General features: G+C 42.5%; 1 protein-coding gene across 2 annotated transcripts in view; it reads left to right on the top strand.

Annotated features, from left to right (window-relative positions):
- The window catches only part of LOC140738833 (alpha-N-acetylgalactosamine-specific lectin-like), a 48,835-nt gene extending 22,873 nt beyond the window's left edge, over nucleotides 1-25,962 (top strand). For both annotated transcript variants that reach the window (XM_073066745.1, XM_073066746.1), the window contains 5 exons: nucleotides 7,086-7,156; nucleotides 8,829-8,983; nucleotides 18,166-18,306; nucleotides 20,069-20,177; nucleotides 25,752-25,962. In XM_073066745.1, coding sequence (XP_072922846.1) covers nucleotides 7,086-7,156; nucleotides 8,829-8,983; nucleotides 18,166-18,306; nucleotides 20,069-20,177; nucleotides 25,752-25,828 — 553 coding nt within the window. In that variant the 3' untranslated portion in view covers nucleotides 25,829-25,962. The remainder of the gene's footprint in view (nucleotides 1-7,085; nucleotides 7,157-8,828; nucleotides 8,984-18,165; nucleotides 18,307-20,068; nucleotides 20,178-25,751) is intronic.
- Nucleotides 25,963-26,290: the final 328 nt, after the last annotated feature.

Genomic DNA, 26,290 nt, shown 5'->3' with positions numbered 1-26,290 from the left:
ATACCAAAAGTTTTTTCAGATACATGAAGTGTAAAAGAGAGGAGAGAGTGAATATCAGCCCACTGGGAAACAGTGCTGGAGAGGTAGTAATGGGGGACAACAAAATAGCAGAATAAATGAATAAGTATTTTGCATCAGTCTTCACTGTGGAAGACACTAGCTGTATGGTGGAAGTTCCAGGTGTCAGGGGTCATGAAGTTTGTGAAGTTACCATAACTAGGGAGAAAGTTCTTGGGAAACTGAAAGATCAGATTAGTCACCTGGACCAGATGGTGTTTACCCAGGGTACTGAAAGAGGTGACTCAAGAGATTGTGGAGGCAATAAAAATGATCTTCTAAGAATCACTAGATTCTGGAATGGTTCTGGAATATAAGGCCTCACCTGGTGATCAGGTGTTGTTTTCATCTCCATACCTCAGGCAGGAAACACCTGTGTTGGAGTCAGTGCAGCTTTGAACCATCAGATGGATGTTTGGAATGAGTGAAGTGTTCATTGAAGAAATAATGAGGGACATTGAATAAACTCACTAGAATTTAGAACAAAAACTGAAAATGATTTCATTGAGGGTGTTGTATTCTGAGAGGAACAGAGGGGTGGATAATGAAATGCTATTTGCTCACCCTGGAGAATCCAGAACTCAGGAACAATTAACATTTTGGGATTCAGAGAGGAGAACTTCCATTGCGTAGAGGGTTGAGAATCTTTTAAATGTGTCTCAAAGGACTGGGGATGATCAGAATGTACAGAGTCCCATTATTATATTGTAGGACATCTCAGTGAATGGAATGGTTAGTCTGCAGTAAACACCCAGCTCCTGAGTGAAGCCCCTTTGGAAGGGAAACTGTCGATCATGGACTCCTTGGCCTCTAAGTAACTCCATATCTTCATGAAATACTTGTACTTTCATCAGTTGTCCTTAGAAGTAACCTGATTTTATTCTCACAAATCAATGAATCTGTTGTAAAAAAAAAGATCGCTCCTTACTTGTACATAGTTCTTTCCTTTTGCTTGTTTTTTCTTTCCACTCTTTTCTATAAGTGTATACCTCAGATAAATACTTTGTGGAGATTTGTGATATAGATGATTATATGATATATATGTACAATGTCTGAAATACATCTTATGGAAATGTTTGTTTGATGATGAACTTCAATAAAAAAAATTACAAAAAAAAGAAGTAATCAAGAAAGACACAGTGATATCTCAAAACTTCAGACCAACATCTCTTCCCAGTGATAAGATTATTAGCAAATTCCAATTTTATCAACAATATCACATCAGAAAATGGAAATTAACACATTTTGTGTGTTATAGAGAAAAAGCAACATATCTGCTCTTAGGAGGAAGTGAGTTACATAGATAAATATTATGTAAATCTCCCATCCTTCAACAACATGAGATCAGCAAATTTTTTATTAAACTGGCTCAGCTTTTGACATATCAACCCTTTGTGAGCTTTTCATGAAAATTCTACAATGAAACACTGTGGAAAGATTGCTGGACAAATACATTTTGTAAAATAATTACTTTGAAATGTTTTCATTCACATTCATCACCACCGTACTGAAGTTTCTCAGTGGACCTGAAAGACTGGAGTGGGGTCGATACACTGGGACAGACAACACTTTGCTCAATGTTTCACTACATCCAAATTCAGTTCTGATTAAGACCCATCACCACTGAGTGTTTGGGATCCTGAAGTTCTATCACTCTGGGTGGATGTGGCTTTGTGGTTCCTCAGTTCTACCCAAGTTGGTCACAGACTCAGAGAATGGTTAGAGCCGTAAAAGATGCTATTCAACCTGTGAAGTCTGTACCAACTCTGTGCAAAAGTAACCCAAATACATCCACTCCCCCACCCACTACCCACAGACACACAATCCATCTTCCTCCCAACTCTCCGAACCTAGTCACATCTCCTTCCTTCCTTCACAATTATCTCCTCTGATTTCAACTTGTCTAAAATATTTCCATTGTTTCACCTGAAAACTAACACAGTAGCAAATTTAACAATGTTTCAGTGAAGTAAGCAATGTAATGAATCATAATCCGACAAAGGAAGGTTGTGTGTCGACAGTGCAGAGGGTCAAGGGGAAGCATGCAAGAATAATCCCAAAAATGAAAGACTGAACAGAAGAGGAGTGTTTGATTTATCCATGCATGCACTCAATGGAGTTCAGGAGGATGAGTGGAGATCTCACTGAAATTTGAAAAAGAGCTGGATAAATTGAATTTGGAGAAGATGTTCCCATTAGTAGCAGAGTCTAGGATCTGAGAGCACAGCCTCTGAATAAAGGGATGTCCCATTAAAATTGTTGTCAAAAAAAGTTGAATTCACCAAGGAGGACATGGAACAGACTGCTAAGAAAATCATGGCTTTATCGTGCAGAACCAACATGTATTTATGAAGGAATATCCAATAGAGATTTTCATGATATCACCAGCAGAAGTTGATGGATACCCAGTGTCCAGTATGTGACCATTTACAGTAAAACTAAATCCACAGTAATAAACAACTCCTGAGTGAAGCCTCTGTGGATGGGAATCTGCAGGTTGTTACTACTGTGACCTCTATGTGACCCCAGTACCTATCCAAAGTGTTTTTCCTTCATTAGGTGCCTCTGACATTACCAATAATGTCAGAGCTGTGCTGTGAGGATTACATTCCTTGACTTCTCTAGTGCCTTTAACACCATCCAGCCCAAGATCTTAAGGCACAAACTAACGGAGATGGGAGTAGACTCTCACGTGGTGGATTGGATAGTGGACTACTTGACAGATAGACCTCAGTATGTGCGGTTGGGAGACTGTAGGTCTGACACGGTGGTCAGCAGCACAGGAGCGCCGCAGGGAACCGTACTCTCTCCTGTCCTGTTCACCCTGTACACATCAGACTTCCAATATAACTCGGAGTCCTGCCATGTGCAGAAGTTCGCTGATGACACGGCCATAGTGGGGTGTGTCAGGAATGGACAGGAAGAGGAGTATAGGAAACTGATACAGGACTTTGTGATATGGTGCAACTCAAACTACCTGCGTCTCAATATCACCAAGACCAAGGAGATGGTGGTGGACTTTAGGAGATCTAGGCCTCATATGGAGCCAGTGATCATTAATGGAGAATGTGTGGAGCAGGTTAAGACCTACAAGTATCTGGGAGTACAGTTAGACGAGAAGCTAGACTGGACTGCCAACACAGATGCCTTGTGCAGGAAGGCACAGAGTCGACTGTACTTCCTTAGAAGGTTGGCGTCATTCAATGTCTGTAGTGAGATGCTGAAGATGTTCTATAGGTCAGTTGTGGAGAGCGCCCTCTTCTTTGTGGTGGCGTGTTGGGGAGGAAGCATTAAGAAGAGGGACACCTCACGTCTTAATAAGCTGGTAAGGAAGGCGGGCTCTGTCGTGGGCAAAGTACTGGAGAGTTTAACATCGGTAGCTGAGCGAAGGGCGCTGAGTAGGCTATGGTGAATTATGGAAAACTCTGAACATCCTCTACATAGCACCATCCAGAGACAGAGAAGCAGTTTCAGCGACAGGTTACTATCGATGCAATGCTCCTCGGACAGGATGAAGAGGTCAATACTCCCCAATGCCTTTAGGCTTTACAATTCAACCGCCAGGACTTAAGAACTTTTTAAAAGCTATTATTAATGCTTTTTGAGATAGTGATTTAGAGGCATATCATATTTTTTACTGAGTTAAGTATTGTATGTAATTAGTTTTGCTACAACAAGTGTATGGGACATTGGAAAAAAAGTTGAATTTCCCCATGGGGATGAATAAAGTATCTATCTATCTATCTATCTATCTATCTATCTATCTATCTATCTATCTATCTATCTATCTATCTATCTATCTATCTAAAGACACAGTGATTACTCAAACTGTTACATCAACACTAGCTCCCAGTAACAAGTTCTGGTCAATAAGTTCCTCTTTTGTAAACAATTTCATGTGAAAACATCAAATTGAACATATTTCGGAAGTTTACAGAGAGAGAACAATGGACCTGCCCTCTGGAGGAAGTGAGTTACACAGTAACAAATTATGCAAATCTCCTTCCCTCAAGAATCTGAGATCTGCCTCGGTAACTCAAATGACAGCTCACCATTATCTTCCCTAAGTAATTTGAAAATTGGAAATATTGTTGACTTAGCTTGCAAATTCCATATTGTGTGAATGAATAAAATGACATTGCATCCCACAATAATGAAAGACAAATCCAGTCCGGCTAATTACCAGCCAATCAACCACCAGCAAAGTGACAGAAGGAGTTGTCTACAGTGAGGTCAAGTGTCACTTCCCTTCCAATAATCTGCTCACCCATGTTCAGTGTCAGTTTCATCAAGATCAGTCATTTTAAATGACTTCACAACCTCAATCCAAACACAGGACAAAGAGCTGGATTCCAGAGGTGAGGTCAGAGTGACGCTCCTCGAAAATGAGGCAGCATTGGACAGAGTGCAGCATCAAGGAGAGCTGGTGAAAGGGTCATCGAGGAGAGAATACTTCAATGGTTGAATTCATTCCCACACAAAGTCAGAGGTCTGTGGTCCAACATTCCAGCCTAGGACGTCACTACAGGAGTTCCTTAGGTCAGTGTCCCACACACAACCATCATCAGCTGCTTCATCAATGATCTTCTGTCCATCAGAAGGCTGAAAGTGGGGACTTTCCCTGGTGTCTCCACAATGTTCACAGCTGTTCAGAAGAAAAAGCAGTCCAATCAGCAAAAACACTCAGACATGGGACAATAATTGGCAAGTAGCATTTTCCCCAGGCAATGACTATCTCTAAAAGTGAGGGATGTCCCTTAACAGCCAACGACATTAATGTCACCAGTTCCTCCACCACCTACAGATTGGCAGTCACTATGGACCTGAAAATCAGCAGACTCTGAGGCAGTAAGAACCAGTCAGAGGCTCAGTACCTGAGTGAGTGATTAACCTTTGACATGCCAGTGCCTTTCCATCATCTGTAAGTTTTGGGATCAGGAACGTTGTGGAGTACTCTCTGTACTCCTCTGTGCCACTCATTCCCAATGCTGACGATTCCCTCTTTCCAGCACAGGCAAGCAACAGCTATTGTATCACATCCGCTAAGTGGATTAGATGGAGGAAAAAACGAGAAACGCTTTCCAGTGGTAGCAGTCACAAAGACAAAAGACAATCATGATTGTTGAAATCTGCGACGTTCACATACTTCTCAATACGTGGAAATAATTGGCTAAAGAATCAGAGGTGATGTGATAAGTTGGTGTTCCTCACTATGTCCCAGCTGAGGGGATGAGATGACAAAATCTGCTGCATATTGATCTGTGTTTTCCAGTTACCAAGCTCTGTACCAAGCAGCAAGAACACTAAGCAGAGGGTAAAGATCTGAGATGGCAAATAGATTTTACTCAGGAAGTTGTCATGAGCTGAAAGTCACTGACTGAAAGGCTGGTGGAGGCAGAGTCAATAATAGCTATCAAAGGATTTGGCTAAATGTATGAAGGAACAACTCCCAGCAGCACAGGGAAATTAAACTAAATGGATTGCTAAAAAAAGAGATGGTAGAGAAAAGATGGGGCAAAACGCCTATTTCTGTGGACCAACAAGAATGCCTTCCTCAATCTTGGTATCAGTTTTTCTGGTCAACACCTATCTCAAATATCAACATCCTTCACAGCAATTTTTGTGGCTGGTGACAGCAGACTCCATCTTTGTAGTTTTGAACCCAGTGATTCTGCTTTTGGCTTTGACAAACCCAAGTCTCTAACCAGGTTATTTAAGTCAGATTGAGATTGATAGAAAGGGTCAAAATCTGCATCAGTGTTATTTTCCATTCCTGATTCATGCATCATTGCATCTTCACCTGCCTCCTATAGATTCCATGACTACGATGGCTTCGGTACTTGAAGACTATTGTCATGTGGCACAGGTCTCATGGATGAAGGGAGATTGAGTATTCAATGGATTTCTTGCTTTTAGCAGAGAAGCTAGACACACTGGTCAGACAGAAGTAGCGGTCTGTCACATGATCTTTCTCTGCCCATATCATCAGGACAGCAAATGGCATTGGTTTCCAAGTACCTCTGAGCCAAGTTCTAAGATCGACAATGCATGTTATGCAACAAATATGAGAAGCCCTTTATCTTGGTCGCCAATTTTACACCCAACGTGGAGCTCATGGGCTTTCTTAATAAGGATGCTCCATCTGTGAGTTTGAAATGTATACTGGCCACAAATATAACAGAAAATATCATGACTGTTGCAACATTGGCGAGACATTTTGCTATCTCAAATATTCCTGAAAATGCAATTACTTTATTATAATCAGTACACACAGGATGCTATGCTTGCAGATCATTATGATTGAAAACCAGTATACCCATAAACACCTGTGCATAATACTTCTATCACCTTTCTTAAACCTGTCCTACCCTGCCCAAGCATGCTTCCATTATGGGCAACATTTCAGATTACGTTGTGAACAACATTTTATATCAGTGAATTATGAATTGAAATAACAAATATAGGTGATTTCAAAAAATGGTGTGTTACAGGGAATTGGCATCGTGATTTTCATGATCAGCAATCCAAAATCCAAAAGGTACACCTTAAGGTTTTCAGGAAGCAAAATCTTTTTATCCAATGCAATCTGTTGTTCATGCATTTGCCTGAATATTACATCCTAATTGTTCATGTTGATAATATTCATTGAGCTTTTATGTCACAAAAACATCATGGGATGATAAATGCTTTCTGCAACCTCCATTTCTCAGTCTTCCATTACAGAGTAACATTCTATAGTCACATTTGAAGCTCACAAGTCATCTCTGTGGTTTCCTGTTAATTTTGTTCTCATCAGTCTATAGTGATTCGCCGGGGTAATATTTACGTTGGTTAGTCGAGCCAATTGTGGTTAATTTCAACATTTTCTGAAGCATCTAAGATCTAAAACTACTCATATCTGGGGATGCGTCACCATTAGAAACTTTATTGATGCAGAGAACTGAGAGAGAGGTGGGAATGGCGACAGGATATCCCCACTTTCACTGGGAAACCTGACACTAATGATGAATTATTTTCTTGTGTTTCAGGTTTGACGAAAGAAACATGATGCTAGTTTCGGTTTTGGTGGTGACTGCACTGTTTGTCAGTGATATAACATGTAAGCTTCATTGATTTCAGTATCTTTATAAATATATATCTGTGAGGAATGAATGTACAGGAACTGTGGTTGGACTGTGGAACATGGAAATTTGTGGACACTGGTGCAGAGTAGGAAGTTGTCTCTTGTCTGGGATACTCATCTCAAAGCTATTAATATGGAAGCTGAGTCAGAAACTCTCCTGCAGATCGGGAGACAGAGATTTCTCCACAGTGATGTACTGTATCATAGGAAAATAAATTTGCAGGTAGAGGGGTATGTGACTGCCTGTGAGGAGCTGAGCGGATACAGAGAAGAAATTTCTGCAGGCACTGGGTCCCCTGCACCAAGTGCAGTCTGTTTGTCACCTGTGAGGGTGGGGGTGAAGGAGTGAGGGAGCACAGTCAGATTGCAAGGGACTCACAACAGCTTCTGTTCATCTTTTCATTTTTTATTTCCTGGAGGAAGATTTAGTCTATTTCCCATAGGATAGCATGGAAATTCTGTTTCCATTTTTATTAGCATCAGCTTTGTTGTTATCTGGTGACATTTATTTTCATTGTTTTGCTGTTAAAGAGCATTTTTAATTATTTCAAATCTCTTATTCTCATTGCTCATTGCTGAACTGCTGTTGGATCTTTATCATTGAGACACAAAAGCCATTCTGTATATACTTTGTGAATACTACTAATGTGGAGTATTCTTTGTCCCCGTCTTCATCCCATCATTTACTGTCAGGGCTAACCCCTTCTTTATCAATTTCCCTGTCTCTTCAAATCCTATCTGAAAATATTTAACTCCCAACATTGGTTAATTTGCAACCTGATCTCCAGAGGAAAGCCCAGAAAGTCACACCAATAGGTTTGTATTTGTGACATAGATTTATCAAAGAAAGACATACTGAGGGAGTGGATTAAGGTAAGAGGAGATGGAGGGAGGAGAGGTGAGAACAAAGCTGTGCAAGATGTTGTATCTGTGTTCATGGTGAATAGTTGGTCAGAATGTGTGTGTGTGTGTGTGTGTGTGTGTGTGTGTGTGTGTGTGTGTGTGTGTGTGTGTGTGTGTGTGTGTGTGTGTGTGTGTGTGTGTGTGTGTGTGTGTGTGTGTGTGTGTGTGTGTGTGTGTGTGTGTGTGTGTGTGTCTAACTGTTCAGTAGAGGATAATCCACAATGGACTTGCACCTCCTTGCCACCAGACCAGGACCTCACTCTGTCAAGACAGTGTGACAGTTGTGTAAAAGCCACCCCATGTTGAGGGTAATCCTGCACCAACACCTTCCTCTCCTTTGGGAGGAAAATCTTTCTCAATCCTAACTGAGAGCCTAAGAAGACAGATTTTACAGTCTTCCATTAATATCTCCGCGTGACAGTCTGTGATTAACCTGCACTGCTTTAAATAGTGATTTGTGATGTCACTCAGATAATTTGCCAACATCTAGTCCATTCCCAATATCAGGCCGATCAGCCTGCAGTTCCTCCGTTTGTTTCTTTCCCCCCTTTACAAGAGACGGACTGAGGGAGATTTCATTAGGTCTGTATTAAACACTAGAGGGGCCACAGCTACAGCTGGTGCTCCTTCCTCCCCTCGAACCCTGAATTTCTGTGTGTCCTTCATGGTCGGGTGTTGTGAAACAGCAAAACCTGTGACTGTTTGGTTATTGCAGTTGGTTTAAATTCCAATTCTCTGACTGAAGGGACACACAATTCGTTGGAACTGGAGAGGACTCAGCATCACCTTGAGAAACGTGAACTATCCAGAGGACCCTGTGATGAAAACTGGTTTAATTATTCTCTTTTAAACTCCTGTTACCGGTTTTTCAGTGACAGAAAGACATGGGAAGAAGCTCAGGTAAGTCCCTGAAACCAGTGATTGCTCTGGGAGGCCTGGTGAATGTTGGTCTCTGCTGGTTCATTCCCATGAACTCACAGCACAGCCTCTAGTTGAGTTGTCTGTGATGAGTCCCTGTGTTTCACTGCAGCCGTGGACTCTGCTTTCTATTAGTCAGATTAACAGGTGAAACCCAGTAGTTAACACAGCATGGGTTTGGACAATAATAACTTTGCAGGGGAAGAACAGATCACTTCTTTAATAACATGATTGAGCTATGTGAGGAGGTGGCAAAGGTGAATATGAAGGTAGAATTGTAGATGATGTCTATCTGGATATTAGTAAGGCATTTGAGAAGGTCCTGCAGGGTATGCTCATCTAGAAAATGAAAATGTGTGAGTTCCATGGTAACTTGGCTGCTTGGATTCAGAATTGACTTGCATGAAGATGACAGGGGGTAGTAGGCAATGTATCTTATTCTGGATGTTAGTCCTTGACTGATGGTGTTCCATAGGGAACTGTCCTGGGACATCTGCAGTTTGTGACATATGTAAGTGAGATGAATAAAAATGTGGATGGGTGGGTTTTGTAAGTTCACAGACTATACAAAGATTGATGGTGTTGTGGAGAGTGTGGAAGATTGCCAAAGGATATGGATCATTGTGGATATGGGTGGGGAAACAGCAGATGCTGATTAATCCAGACTGGCGTTGCGGTTTGGGAGATGAAATGCAAGGGAATAGTACGTGGTTAGTACGTGGTGAGGCCCTTGACAGCCATGATGTACAGATGCTTCTTGGGATGCGAGTCCATAGCTCTCTGAAAGTGGTTGCACAAGTTGATAGGTGGTAAAGAAGGTGTATGGCACGCTTGCTCTTATTAGTTGAGGTAATGAGTTCAAGGCAATGAGTCCTGAAAAATGTTGTCTCGTTTTTATTGTGTATTGTACCAGCAGTTATGGTCGAAATGACAATAAAAAGTGACTTGACATGACTTGACTTGAAGAGTCAGGAAGTTACGTTGCAGTGTTATTATACTCTGGAGAATTCTATTAAGTTTTGCTCTGCCAAATACAGAAAGGATGTGGAGGCTTTGGAAAGGATGCAGAACAGGTTTACTAAGCTGCTCCCTACATTGGTTGTTATGTGCTCCAAGGAGAGAATGGACAAGGCTTGTTTCCTCTGGAGTGGTGGTGGCTGAGGGGAGTCTTGATGGGGAATAAAACTATGAGGCATAGATAGAGTAGAGAGCTGGTATCACGTTCCCATGATCGATATGTCTAACACCAGAGGGCAATCATTTGAGATGAGAGGGAAAAAGTTTAAAGAAGTTGTGCAGGTCAAGATTTTGACAGAGATTAGTGGATGATGGGAATCTGGTCCATGGAGCAGTGGTGACAGTAGATACAATAGAGGTGCTTAAGAAGATCTAAGATAGTGGCATAAATTGACCAGGTGCATACAGAAGGGATTACTTTAATTCGCCAACACTGGCTTAATTAGCTCATCATGACATTGTGGGTTGAATCTGAACTCTGCCTGGGTTGGGATAGGAGGAGTGGAATGGAAAAGGAGGATATAAGGGTCTATGAGGAGTGGAAGAAAGTGCAGGCAGATAGGAAATAGGAAAAGTGGAAATCAATGAGAAAATGATAATGATAGAGAACAATGTTAGATTTGAAGGAAGGTGATAGAGGAGGAGTTTAAAATACTGTTTAAGTCTAAGCAAGGGAGTGAAGTAAATGCATTGAGTCCATTAGCACTGCTTGATGATCTAAAGAAGGAAATAGGAGATATAATGTAAGTACAGCAAAGTTTCTGTATGATGGAGCACTGTTGATTGTTTGTAAAAATTTGGAGCAGAGGAACAAAGTAATGGAGGTACTAAATGTTAGCAAAAGCAAGGTTATAGAAAAGAGTGTCAGGGGAAAAAGTGGTGTGAAAAGGGGTGATAATGGGAATACCAATCAGAGAAAACAGAGAAACTAAAGAAAAATATCAAAGGAGGATTGACGGCAGAGATAAAAAGATTGAAAACAGTGTGAAATGGAGTAAAGTTTACAGCACATCTGTTATGTTAATATTTCAGGGTTCAATCTTACTGGAAAAAGTACCAATTGGATTCATGTGCTTTAGTGACAGAGCCAATGTTCCACCACTACTAAGTTGTTATAAATGTCAGAAATATGGGCATGTAGCAGAGGTGTGGTGGGTGTGGAGGAGAACATATGAATGTGTGAGCAGTGCAAACAAGATGAACCAGTAAAATGCTGTCATCGTGGTGGGGCCCACACAGTAGCCTCTGGCGGATGTGAAGTTAGGAAAAAAGCAATGGAATTATACAAATAAGGGGACAGCACGTTGTGTCATATGTGGAAACAGCATGGTAAAAAATGAGAGAAGAGTTAAAGTGGAAATGATTCAAATACAAATACAAAACAAAGTCAGTGAAATCTTTCAACATTAGTGATTAATATAGATAAATTAGTTTTGTTCATGGTAAAGGTTATGAATTGTTCTGAGCAGAAAAAATCAAATATGGAAAAGATAAAAATGATACTGAAGGCAGCTGAGAGGTTTTTGAATATCAGATGATTTCATGGAACCAAGTGCAGGTAGAACTGGGTTGGGGTGATCCAAGTCTAGAGGATTATTTACAAGGTTACTAATACTAATCCTGTTAATTCTTCAGCAGAGTTCTAGAAGTTTAATAGCTAGTGGACAGAAAATTAAGAGTTATGTAACTTAGTTGGCTGAGAAACCAGATGTGATATGTGTGCAAGAAACATGGTGTCATCCAACACTAGATTTTGTAGCTAATGGTTATGACAGTGGAAGAAATGATAGAGTTAACAGAGGAGGAGGTGAGTGTGCAACTTTTGTCAAAAGAGTTTTAAAATATGAAGAACTAAAGAAAGAAGAACTAGAGTACATAGTAACTGAAGGATGCACAAAGGAAGGTACAATTAAAATTATTAATATCTATAATTCTTGTAAAAATTAGAAATAGGTTTACTGGTACAGAGGGAAATACAGTATGGTGTGGGTATTTTAATGTTCACACACAGCCCATTGTGAGGGGAACATGATAACATTAACGGAGGAGTGAGAGAAGAACATATGGAAAAGGAAAACCTGATCTGTATAAATGATGGAAGTGGGACAAGAGTAACTTTTATTGCAGTTTCTGAATCAGTAATTGATTGAACATTAATTATGGCATCATTAGAATCAGAAATTTGTTGTTACATATACGAGGTTATGTTAAATAGTTAAATTAAATAAGTAGTGCAAAATAAGTAGTGAGGTTGTGTTCATGGGTTCAGTGTCTATTCTGCAATCTCCTGGCAGATGGGAAGAAACTGTTGCTGAATTGATGAGTGTGTGACTATATGTCCTCCCTGATAGTAACAATGAGAAGAGGGCATGTCCCAGGTGATGGAGGTCTTTAATGATGGGGGTGCTTGAAGATATCCTGGATTCTATGGAGGTTAGTACCCATGATGGAGCACCCTCACCACCAATCATCCATAACAAACTGTGATGCACTCAGTCAGAATGCTCTCCAAGGTACTTCTATAGAAATTTGTGAATGTCTGCAGACATAGCAAATCTCTTCAAACTCTGAATGCAACCCAGCCACTGTCGTGCCTTCTTTATAACTGCATCAAAATGTTAAATTATAAATCAACAGATGTTGACACCCAGGACCTTGAAATTGGTCACTCTTTCTACTTCTGATTCCTCTATAAGGATCAGTGTATATTCTCCATCTTACCCTTTCTGATGTCCACAATCAATTCTTTGCTCTTAGTTACATTGAGTGCAAGGTTGTTGATGTGACACCACTCGATTAGCTGATATATTTCACTCCTGTATGCCTTCTTGTCACCATCTCAGAATCAGGTTTATAATCACTGGCCAGTACGCAAGATGGAGCCGACTAAATTTATGACCCTCTGCAGCTTCTCTTGGTCCTGTGCAGTAGCCAACCCACCAAACCCACCACCCCCCCATACCAGACAGTGACGCAGCCTGTCAGAGTGTCTCCACGGTACATTTATAGAAGTTTTTGAGTGTTTTTGTTGACATACCAAATCTCTTCAAACTCCTAATGAAGTACAGTCACTGTCTTGCCTTCTTTATAGCTGCATTGATATGTTGGGACCAGGTTAGGTCCTCTAAAATTAGTTGCACCAACAATACTTATGCTATCAGAAAATTTATAGATGGCATGTGAACTGTGTCTAGCCACACAGTCATGTGTGTAGAGAGAGTAGAGCAGTGGGCTAAGCACACACCCCTGAGGTGCACCAGTGATGATTATCAGTGAGGTGGAAATGTTACCTCTGATCCTCACAGACTGTGGTCTTCTGGTGAGGAAGTTAAGGATCCAGTTGCAGAGGGAGGTATAGAGGCCCAGGTTTTGGATCTTCTTGATCAGAACTGTAGGAATGATAGTATTAAATCCAGGAAAGTGTTCATGGAAGGCTTTGAAAGAAACAACAGGCAGTATCTTTACACTGTATAATGTCAAATAGAAATAGAAATGGTGATCAGGAAGATATGCTGGAACGTTGGCTATTTGAAAAGGCTAATTGGGTAAACTTTAAAGAAAGAAGTGACCCCCAGCATCCAGGGCATGCCCTTTTATCATTTTTACCATCAAGTAGGAGGTACAGAAGCCTGAAGGCACACACTCAGCAATTCAGGAACAACTTTTTCCCCTCTGCCATCCAATTCCTAAATGGGCATTGAACCCATGAACACTACCTCACTTTTTGAATGTGTATTATTTCTGCTTTTGCACAATATTGAATCTATTCAATATACATGTACTGCAATTGATTTGCTTATTTAGTTTTTTTCTTCTATATTATGTATTGCATTGAACTGCTGCTGCTAAGGTAACACATTTCACAACACTTGCCAGTGATAATAAACCTGATTCTGATCAGGAATTACGGAATATTGAAATCAGTGAGGATGTGGATCTTTTATGTAACAAGATTGTAGAAGTGACAATAACAACACACAACAATAAGTATACCAAGTAAATGGAATAGAGCTGAAAAAGAAAATGGTAATATGGAAGTCATAAGAAGGTGTGAAAGCAATAAAACTTCATAATAGAGCCTTTAGAATATTAAAGCAGACACACAATTTTAAAAATCTAATTGAATATGAAAAGGTGCAAGCAATAGTTAGGAAAACAATATCTGAATATCTGCTGTGTACGAAATAAAGCAGAGGAACTTGTAGCAACAGTTACAGACTGGCATGTATGATATGTAAGATGTTGTGGGCATCACAGAGTTGTGGCTGATAGAGGATTATAGCTGGGAGCTTAACATCCAAGGATACACATTGTATTGAAAGGACAGGCAGGAAGGCAGAGGGGGTGGGGTGGCTCAGCTGGCAAAAAATGAAATCAAATCATTAGAAGGAAGTGACATAGGACCAGAAGATGTAGAAGCATTGTGGGTCAAGCTAAAAAAACTGCAAATGTAAAAAGACCCTGATGACAGTTTTATACAGATCTCTAAACAGCCGCTAAGATGTGGTTTACAAATTAGAACGGGAGAAAGAAAATACATGTCAAAAGGGAGATGTTATGATAGTCATGGGGGATTTCAATATGCAGGTAGATTGGGAAAATCAGGTTGGTGCTGGATCCCAAGAAGGGGAATTTCTAGGATGCCTATGAGATGTTTATTTTACAGCAGCTTGTGGCTGAGCCCATGAGAAGATTAGCTAATCTGGACTGGGTGATGTACAATCAACCAGAATTGATCAGAGAGTTTAAGGTAAAAGAACCCTTAGCATTCAGTGATCATAATATGATCAAATGCACCATGAAATTTCAGAGGAAGTTAAAGTCAGATGTCTCAGTGTTACAATGGAGAAAAGGGAATTACAGAGGCATGAGAAAGGAGTTGGCCAAAATTGATTGGAGAGAACATTGTCAGGGATATCGGCAGAGCACCAATGGCAGGAATTTCTGGGAGTAATTCAAAAGGTACAGGATATATCCACCTCAAAGAGAAAGAAGTATTCTAAAGGCAGGATGACACAACCATGGCTGACAAGAGAAGTCAAAACCAACATAAAAGCCAAAGAGGGGGCATAGAATAGAACAAAAATTAGTGTGAAGTTAAAGGATTGGGAAGCTTTTAAAAACCAACACAAGGCAATTCAAAAGTTAAAAGGAAGGAAAAGATGGAATATTGAGGTAAGCTAGCCAATAATATTAAAGAGGATACCAAAATTTTATTCAAATATATAAAGAGTAAAAGAGAGTTGAGAGTAGATATCAGACCATTGGAAAATGATCTGTTGGTATTTTTAAAGAAATATCAAGCAGCATAAGTAAAGGAGAATCAGTGGATGGTCTGTGCTTGAATTTTCAGAAGGCCTTTGACAAGATGCCACACATGAGTCTGCTTAACAAGGTGTGAGACTATGGTAATACAGGAAAGATACTAACATGGATAAAGCTTTGACTGATTGGCAGGAAGCGAAGAGTGTGAATGAAGGGAGCCTTTTCTGGTGGCTGACAGTGATTAGAGGTGTTCCACAAGGGTCTGTGATGGGGCTGCTTCCTTTTGTATTATATGGCAATGATTTGGATGAATGAATTGATGATTTTGTGGCCAAGTTTGCAGACAGTACAAGGATAGGGGGAGCAGCAGATAGTGCTGAGGAAGCAGAGAGGTTGCAGAAGAACTTAGACAGATTAGGAGAATGGGCGAAGAAGAGGCAGATTGAATACAATGTCGGGAAGTGTATGGTCATGCACTTTGGTAGAAGAAATAAAAATCTAGACTATTTCTGAAATGGAGAGAAAATTAAAAAATCTGAGGTGCATACGAACTTGGGAGTCCTTATGCTGGTTGAGTTGGTGGTGAGGAAGGCAAATGCAATGTTTGCATGCATTTCAAGAGAATTAGAATATGAAAATAAGTTTGTAATGTTAAGGCTTTATAAGGCACTGGTGAGGCTCACTTGGAGTATTGTGATCAGTTTTGAACCCTTTATCTAAGGAAGAATGTGCCTACATTGGAGAAGGTTTCAAAGGAAAATCATGAAAATGATTCTGGGATTGTAAGTGAGGGGTATTTGATGGCTCTGGGCCTATGCTCACTGGAATTCAGAGGAACAAAGGGGGGATCTCACTGAAACATATCGTCTTTTGAAAGGCCTCAACAGAGTAGATTTGAGCAGTTTCCTAATGTGGAGGACACAGAATAGAAGAATATCCATTTAGAATGGAGATGAGGAGGAATTGCTTCAGCCAGACAGTGGTGAATCTGTGGAATTAGTTGGTGACCTGCTGCATGGGCAACAGCCAGTTCTTCAAATCTTCCCATCCAGGCTTGCATCCCAGAGAGGACACAGTTCACCAGAGGCACAAACCCATGACCCCCTGGGATTGACGGCTGCCTACCATCCAGGTTTTCAGCAGAGAAATCCAAAATAATCTTTTTCACTAGGAAGAGGATAGAACAACACTTAAAATGAAAACTTTATGGTAGAGAAATACTAAGTGTAGATAACTTTAAATTTTTAGGAATTTGGTTCAATACAAGACCTACATGGCCAGCAGATATTAAGGAAATAATAACCAAAAGTAAGAAAGTGCTATATGTTCTAAGGTGTTCAACAGGAAAGGAAAAGCAAGCTATAAGAAATTCTTGAAAGCAATACATAGATATATATATATGACTAATAAGATCAATACTGGACAATGGAAGTATGGTATATGGATCAGCATCACACAGTATGCTTGGAAAGTTGGATACAATTCAAAGCCAAGCATTAAGGTTAGTCAGTGAGACAATAAGGACAATACCAGTCGTAGCGATGCAGGTGGAGTCGGGAGAGACACCTTTGGAACTGAGAGGAACACAGCTTGTGTTAACATGTTGGGTAAACCTGCAAGGGCATGGGAAAACCATTCAACAAAATAGCTTTTAGATCCATGTAAGGACAAGGAAAGAAAGGAAATCAGACACTTTGCTTGGACTATTGAAGGAAAAGCAGAATGGGTACTAAGGCAGTAAGTATGACAATGCCTTTTCCCTGGGTACCGAAAGTGGATCTTAAATTATTCAAAAGGAGACAGAAAAGCAGAGAAGTGATTTTAAATCAAGATATAGTTGAATTTATGGAACTAGTATTAGTCATGGATATTTACAAATATATACAGATGCTTACAAACAGTAATAGTAGATTTGGGGTAAGATTGGTAGTGGCTAATTTTAACATTAGAAAGCAGGTCAGGATGCATGATGATTTCTCAGCGTGTACACATGAAGTGACAGCTGGCTCTGCAGTGGTAGAGGAAGTGGGACTGATAGGAGTTGCAATACTGTCTGATTCTGGCACAACAATCAGGAGTCTAAAAGATTTCCATTCAGAGGCAAGATAAGACATTATTTGTGAGATAATACAAATCTTATTTAAACTTAAAATAATGGGATTCTGTATATGTTTTATATGGATTCCAGCACATGTTGGTATTAGCAGGAACGAACAAGCAGATAAATTAGCAAAGGAGGCAACTAGGAGAAATGAAAAACATTATCAAAAGTGAAAGCAAAAACTGTGAAGAAATCAATAGGATGAAGAGAGAACAGGAAGTCATCTTTATAATATCCAGAAAGAAGTGGGATGGTCGAGGAATGCAGGAAAGAGCAAAAGGGATAAGCTGATAATATTGAGATTGAGGTATAGGTACACAGGGTTAAAAACTACATTGTTTTTAATGAAGACACACAATAATAGGAGGTGTGAGTACTGCAATCTGCAAGAATAGTCGAGCACGTACTGGTGAGGCATCACGGAATAAAATACGATGCAACATTAACAATATTTGCAGAAAGGATCACAAGGTTATTGATTTAAATATATAGTGCAGTTCCTTAAGAATACAGGTCCTTTTTTCTGGAATTTGATACAAATGCAAACCTTTAGGATTTAGATATCCTGACCTACAGTGCAGTTCAGAAGATGGTGGTAATGCACCTTAAAGCTATTTGCCAGCCGTCATAAAACCTCAGGAGAAGAAAAGATAAAGAACATTGTGGATCTGAGAGCTTGTCCCTATGTCCTAGTGTTGTTTGGGTGCTTTACTGAGAGGTCTGTAAGAAGATGAAAGACACTGAATCTCACAAACAGATTAATTATTTTTTCCATTCAAAGGATTTCTGTAATCAAGACCAATGTTGCGGACAGCTGGCTTCTGTGTATTCAGCCGAACATAACACTTTCATTTCTAATGTGATCAAATTCGTGAAGCAAAGCAGGCCAAAGGCTTGGATTGGCCTGAATGACATTTGCAAGGTAAAGTTAATGATGGTGAATTACACTACAGGATGTCATGACCCTGGCCAGACCAGAAGTTGTCCTTCCCCAACCTCCTCTGACCATTTCAGAGGGCAGATTACATTAACACATTGATGAATCTCTGAAGTGACATCGGTGTTCACTGACAGAATTACACCTGACATCCTGTAGAGTAACAGGGGTGCAGCAGTGTAGTGGTTAAGTTACTGGGTGTACCCTAATGATCCAGGGACACGAATTTGAATCTCATCCAAATCCGGATTTGGATCCAAGTAAATAAAGAAATAAATCCAGAGTAAAACATTTCTATCAGAAATGGTGACAATGGAACTGCCAGACTGTTGTAAAAGCTCCTCCGGCTCACTGTTGTTCTTCAGGGTGAGGAATCTGCCATCCTTCCCCAGTCTGGCCTCACTGTGACTCCAGAGATCCATCAATGTGTTGACTCTCACCTGCCCTCTGAAATGGTCAGCGGATGATCAGGGAAGGACAATAAATTATGCTCTAACCAATGACACCAAGTCATGTGAACAAATAAAGTCACACATTTTAATGTAAACAAAATGCTGATGGAACACGGCAGGCCAAGCAGCACCTATAGGGAGAAGCACTGTCGACGTTTCGGGCTGAAACCCTTCAGATCTCGGCCCCAAACGACGACAGCGCTTCTCCCTATAGGTGCTGCTTGGCCTGCTGTGTTCCACCAGCATTTTGTGTGTGTTGTTTGAATTTCCACCATCTGCAGATTTCCTCATGTTTACACATGTTAATGTCCCTGTTTATCTCCACACGAGCCTTCTCTCTCCCTCCTTCATCTGACATGATCAGTGTGACTTTCCTTTCTCCCTCATGAGTGGTGTCTCTGTCTTTCCTACCAATCACTGACCCCAGTGCATCACAATCTGGAGAAAAGAGTTTCTCTCGAGGAGCCTGCTGGATTGATCTGTGGCTCTCCTGTGTTTGTGGTCATGCACCACAAGTGGAAACATTTCTCCACGTTGATCCTGTTGAATCTTCACAGTTTGAAGGAGGATCCCAGTGAGCTGCTTGGCCATTCCACACACAATCATCTGTCTTTAACGTCTAAGTGTTAATTGTAGATGTGGCTCTACAGATAGAAAAGGTAACCATTCAGAGAGAGAGAGGGGGGGTGGGGGAGAGAGAGAGTGAGAGAGAGAGAGAGAGAGAGAGAGAGAGAGAGAGAGATATTACCATCAGTCAATGAGAGACAATGGCTCAAGTTTGCTCAACCTTTATTGATATGTATGACTTCTCATTTCTGGTACTGTCCCTGCGAACGTGCTCTCACCTTCGGTGGTGTCTCCGTACCCTATGCATACATTGTAAACCAGAACTGTACACAGGATCTGAGTGTATCACAAATTTTCCTGCCTCCAATTCTCATTTGGTTTTGTAGTCTGTGTCCATTCATGTGCAGTCATTTTCTGTCATTTGTTCCTCTGGTGTTTATGAGATCAGTTGTGTATTTGTGCCCAATGATTCATTGTCCAAGTTGTCATTATTCCTTCTCCCTGACTTTTACTCTCAGATCCGGTTTCTTTTGTTCCAAGGATTCTGTTACTTTCATGAGATTTCCCCCATTCTGACAGTCTGTCATTTAAAATCTCATTCACTGCCCCGTTTGTCCTGTCTGCTCACTCTGGTCTCACTCTGGCTCAGGTCCAGCTCCTCCCTGTACCATTAAGTAACAGGTTACTCCGCACCCCCACAGAAATAATCACTGATTTATATCCCACAGGAAGGGAATTTCACGTGGATTGATGGAACTGACTACACTTATAGCGACTGGAATAGAGATCAGCCTGATAATTACAAAAATGAAGACTGTGTGCATATTCATCATGGTGGTAAGTATAACAGTGAGGGAAACTTTATTTTCTTTGAAGTCCATTTCAGACACAGTATTGAAGAGGCTTGTCTTTTGCACTATCAATAACTCTAGGAGACTGGAAGTAGAGTACAAAATGATAGGCTTTTATTAACAGCAAAAACGGGCACGACCATGTTGAAGACTGTGGGAGGAGCAGTGCCCCAATCACCTTTATACCGGGGTCTGTGGGAGGAGCCACAGGAGCAGTCAGCAGAGGGGCATGTCCAGACAGGTATACATGATTTACCACATTCACCCCTCCTTTTTTTTTAAAAGAGAGTCCCCGGGGGCGAAGTTCCCGACATGTATATTTACAGGTCAAGCCTATCAGACGGTCGAGTCTGTCACTGCGATCTACGTAGCACCGGTGGTGATTACACCGGTGACGGTGGTTGTGCTGGCTCCGGCCTGAGTTGAGGTGCCAGCCTGTTAGGCATTAGTAACCCCTCATGCGTGTGCGTGTGCGTATGCGTGGTGCCCGGTACGGGAGTGTCGTGAGGTGTCCGTGTAGGGCTTGGAGTGCACGGTGTTACGTGGGTATATACATCAGAGGGTATGGGGTTCATAGTTACCGCGGACTGTTCAGGGTAGGGGTCTGGTGTTCCTGCGGGCGCCAGGTCATGGATGGAGACCGTGTCCTCCCGCCCATCAGGTAAGACCACGTTGGCATACTGGGGGGTTCACATGAAATAGGTGAACCCGCTCAGCCCCCGGGTGGCAAACATCTGCATGGAGGGCATATAGCCGATCGATCTGTGCACTGACACATGTTCCCCAGGATAGGGCATCGGAGGCTCATTGAGCCATCCAGGCCGGTACAGGATGTCGTAGTTGTAGGTGAAGAGTTCGATTCTCCATCTCAAAATTATATCATTTTTGATTTTGCCCCGCTGTTGGTTGCTAAACATGAACACAACTGAGTGCTGGTCGGTCAGCAATGTGAACCTTTTGCCGGCGAGGTAGTGCCTCCAGTGCCTAATAGCTTCCACTATGGCCTGGGCTTCTTTCTCCATTGCGGAGTGCCGAATTTCGGGGCCTTGAAGGATACGAGAAAAGAATGCTACCGGTCTTCCTGCCTGATTGAGGGTAGCAGCCAGCGCGAAGTCGGAGGCATCACTCTCTGCTTGGAAGGGAATGGTCTCGTCCACTGCATGCATTGCTGCTTTGGCAATGTCCCCTTTAGTGCGGCTGAAGGCCGCGCGGGCCTCGGCTGAGAGGGGAAAGGTGGTGGACTTGACCAGGGGGCTGGCGTAATAGGAGAAGAAGCCCAGGCACTTTTTGAGGGCTCTGAGGGTGTTAGAAAGAGGGAGTTCCAACAGGAGGCGCATACGGTCAGGGTCAGGGCCAATGACTCCATTCTCCACGACATACCCAAGGATAGCAAGTCGGGTGGTTCCAGACACACACTTGTCCCTGTTATAGGTAATGTTAAAAACCTTGGCCGCCTGTAAAAATTGTTGGAGGTTGGTGTCGAGATCTTGCCAGTTGTGACCGCAAATGGTGATATTATTCAGATATGGGAACATGGCCTTCAGTTGGCACTGGTCCACCATCCGGTCCATTTCCCTCTGGAAGACAGAAACACCATTCGTGACACTGAAGGGGATGCGCAGAAAGTGATAAAGTCTGCCGTCCGCCTCGAGGAAAGTGTAGGGGCGGTCCTCTGGGCGGATGGGGAGCTGATGGTAAGTGGATTTTAGGTCTATGGTTGAGTACACTTTCTACTGAGCTATCTGATTGACCATATCCGCGATGTGGGGTAGGGGGTACGCGTCAAGCTGCGTGAACCTATTGATGGTCTGGCTGTAGTCCACGACCATCCTATTTTTCTCCCCGTTCCAAACAACGACCACCTGGGCCTTCCAAGGACTTGTGCTTGGCTCAATGATCCCCTCCCTGAGCAGCCGCTGCACCTCCAACTTAATGAAGGCCCTTGCCCCCGCGCTGTACCTCCTGCTTTTAGTTGTCACAGGTTTACAGTTGGGGGTCAGGTTGGCGAACAGCGGTGGGGGAGGGATTTTAAGGGTAGAGAGGCCGTAAGTGGTGTCCGTAGTATGGCTGTTGGCATGGTGTGGGGTGGGATGCGCGGATCGGTGTGTGTGTGTGGTCAGTAGTGGGGTATCTGACGAATTCCCACAGAACTGGGGATTTCTGACAGTGATTGGTGGGAGGGGCCCATCATACTCCATTGTCATGCTTTTCAGTTGGCTCTGGAAGTCGAGCCCCAATAGCACAGGGGCACACAGTTGAGGCATGACCAGTAAGATAAAGTCCCAATATTCTGTGCCCTGCGCCACTAGTGTCAATACACAATCCTCCCGGATGTCTGTAGTATGCGACCCAGAAGCCATGGCGACCCTCTGGCTTACCAGTCGTGTCACGAGTCCGCAGCGTTGCACCATGTCCGGTTGAATAAAACTCTCAGTGCTGCCCATGTCAAACAGGCAGCCAGTCCTGCGCCCCTCCACCAGGATGTCTATTATTGACCTTACGAGCTGATGTGGAGCGTTTTTGTCGAGGGTCACGGAGGCTAGAGTTGAATTGCCATCTTGGTCCGGCGCGGTGAGGTGCTTGGTAAGCACCCATGTGTCGCAGGTGGTGCCGACCAAGATGCTGCCCCCATGCCTCACACGCGGCGGGCAGGCAAAATGGCAACCCCCATGCCTTGCACGCGGCCTGCTCGACCCCGCTCGCGGTTTGGACTCACAGGCCTTGGCGAAGTGGCCCTTCTTTCCGCAGCTGGAACAGGTCGCTTCTCGGGACGGGCAGCGTTTTCGGGGGTGCTTCTCGAGTCCACAGAAGTAACACTGGGTGGACTTGTGACTGGCAGCAGCCGAGGTCGATTCGTCGGCGGGTTGCGGGGTCTGCAGCTTCCACGAGGCCGGAGGGAGATCGTGCGCCTGGAGAGCATCAGTGTTGTGCAGAGCGGCCTCCAGCGTGTCGGCCAGCTCAATCGCCGAATGTAAGGTAAGATCGGCGTGTTCCAGCAGCCGCTGGTGCACGTACACTGACCTGATCCCTGTGACGAAGGCGTCTCGTACCAGGAGCTCCGCATGCTGTTCGGCCATCAACCCCGTCAATATCAGGCCCGCACGAGTGTCTGTAGGGCCCGGACAAACTCAGCGCTCGACTCTCCTGCCTGCTGCTGCCGTGTCGCTAAGCGATATCTTGTATAGGCGGTGTTCACTGGCCGCAGGTATTGTTGTTTGAGGGCATCCATCGCGCCCTGGTATCTCGGTTGGTCCCTGATCAGCAAGTAGACCCGTGGACTGACCCTGGAGAGGAGAACTCAGCTCATAGTGGCATGCTCGGTCACTTGAATTTCCTTGAGGTATGATTCGAAGCAGGCTAGCCAGAGTTCTAAAGCATTGCCGGCCTCCTGTGATTGAGGGTCTACATCCAATTTGTCGGGTCGTAAAATGGATTCCATGCTTTAAAATTGCTGTTAATAAAATTGATGCGCTATCAATAACTCTAGGAGACTGGAAGTAGAGTACAAAATGATAGGCTTTTATTAACAGCGAAAACGGGCACAACCATGTTGAAGACTGTGGAAGGAGCAGTGCCCCAATCACCTTTATACAGGGGTCTGTGGGAGGAGCCACAAGAGCAGTCAGCAGAGGGGCGTGTCCAGACAGGTATATGTAGTTCACCACACTTGTCACCACAGAGGAATGAATCGACCCCATGCTCATCTGAACAACAGAGTTAATTTTTCAGATTCAGCTCAGTGTGACGTTGTAGGTGGAGCAACTTACAAGGGATGTAATATCAGGTTTGGAGGATCCTGCAGTGTGGCACTGCAGATAAAGAAACTCAAAGTACAAAGTTCAAAGAAAACTTAATATCATTTACTTGTGGGCATTCACAGTAAATACAAATAAACACAATAGAACTACTCACAAAGACAGGCAAAGAACCAACGTGCAAGAGGCAACAAATAGTGCAAGTACAAAAGAAACAAACCAAATAATAATAAATAAATAAAGATTCAATAATATTGGAACAGAAGTTGTAGAGTCCTTCAAAGTGATTCCATAGGTTGGGGTATCAGTTCAGTGTGGGGGTGAGTGAAGTTATCCACTCTGGTTCAGGAGCCTGATGGTTGAAGGGCAATAACTGTTCCTGATGGTGTGGGTCCATCAGCTCCTGTATCTCCGTTCTCATGGCAGCAGCAAGAAGAGAGCCTGGCCTGGATGGTGAGGGCTCCTTATTAATAGTATCTGATATCCTGTGATAGCACTCTTTCTAGGTATACTCAAGTCAAGTCAAGTCACTTTTTATTGTCATTTCAACCATAACTGCTGGTACAGTACACAGTAAAGACGAGACAATGTTTTTCAGGACCATGGTGTTACATAACACAGTACAAAAACTAGACTGAACTATGTAAAAAAAAACACAGAAAAAAACTACACTAGACTACAGACCTACCCAGGACTGCATAAAGTGCACAGAACAATGCAGGCATTACAATAAATAATAAACAAGAAAATAGGGCAGTAAGGTGTCATCCAGGCTTTGGGTATTGAGGAGTCTGATAGCTTGGGGGAAGAAACTGTTACATAGTCTGGTCATGAGAGTCTGAATGCTTCGGTGCCTTTTCCCAGACAGCAGGAGGGAGAAGAGTTTGTATGAGGGGGGTGTGGGGTCCTTCATAAGGTGACAGACTGGCCATACACACTACCTTTTGTTGACTGTTTTGTTCAAGGGTATTGGTGTTTCCATTCCAAGCTGTGATGCAACCAGTCTCTCTATTGTGCATCTATAGAAGTCTGTCAAAATCTTCACAAACTTCCAAGAAAGTAAAGGTGCTGCCATGGTTTCTTTGTAATGGCATTTACGTGCTAAACACAGGATTCATTCTTTGAAATGGTAACGCTGAGGAATATAAAATTACTGACCTTCTTCGCCTCTGATCCCCTAATGCGGACTGACTCTTGGCCCTCCCATTTTCTCCTCATAACAGAAAGAAATAATTTTTTTCTGAGTAAAAATTGAAACCAGAAATATTATGTTTATCTTCTACATTCCGGAGATTCCAGACCCTGTTCCCATGAAACAGTGAGGGCTCAGTTTTTTTCACTGATGGGATAGGCACGCTGTCCAGCCCTCACAGGGGTTCCGGCCCAGGGTGAGCCCAGCCACTTCAGTCTGGAACACTCCAAGTCCCCAGTGAATTTTGTGAGATATCAGGTTTCAGCAACACTTATCCTGACCACAATAGGAAGTGACTCCCTTATTTTACAAGGCAACCACATGGATCAAGGTCAAAAACAAATTCATGGCTCACAGACTTTGACTCAAAAAGAGGAAATATTTAGATTAAACAAAAAATAGAAAGTGCTGGAAACACTCTGCAGGCGAGGCAGCATCTGTGGAGAGAGAGAAATAAATATATTTTCTCCATTAATGACCTTCCTCTTTCTCTATATACACATGCTGTCTGACCTACTGAATATTTCCAGAATTATTTTCAGATTTTCAGCAACTGTAACATTATGCTTGTGGACTAACAGGTCAATGTTGGATTCCTTTTCTCTGCTTCAAGGTTCTTCAAAGTGGAATGATTATCCCTGTAATATGGAACTTGGTTTTGTTTGTGCCTACAAACTTCACTGTATTTAGAAGACTCCAGAACTGTCCACTCATCATTTCCAGCGGTGGATTCAGTGCCTGATTTCTTTGTAGCCACTCTCACTGTCTGTGGAGACTGTACTCATTTAGTTTCTCAGCCAATAATAAAGAGAATTGCATCCTGAGCTGTGTGTGTTGTTGTGTGAGTCCAGTTTCCAGCAGCCTTCCCGTCCCACTGTTACTTTCACCCCTCATCTGCACGCAATGCTGCAGCTCAAACATTGCAAAATTATCTCTTTCCCTTCACCCACACTTGGTGTGTTCAGTCCTGGTCACCACATACTGGAGTGAAATAAAGAATCTGAGGAGGACACAGAGGGGATTTATTGGAATAGTTGCAAAGAATGAGAATTTACAACAGTGTGACTAGGCTGCAGCCATCATGTCAGCATTCTACAAATTCCATCTCCTGGGATCCAATACCAACCTAACTTTTTCAATTTACCTGCTTAT

This window comes from Hemitrygon akajei, chromosome 14, assembly GCF_048418815.1.
Source record: "Hemitrygon akajei chromosome 14, sHemAka1.3, whole genome shotgun sequence".
NCBI classification, from domain to species: Eukaryota; Metazoa; Chordata; class Chondrichthyes; order Myliobatiformes; family Dasyatidae; genus Hemitrygon; species Hemitrygon akajei.
The sequence above is the reverse complement of the archived record's forward strand: the minus strand, read 5'-3'. Positions and strand labels throughout refer to the sequence as shown.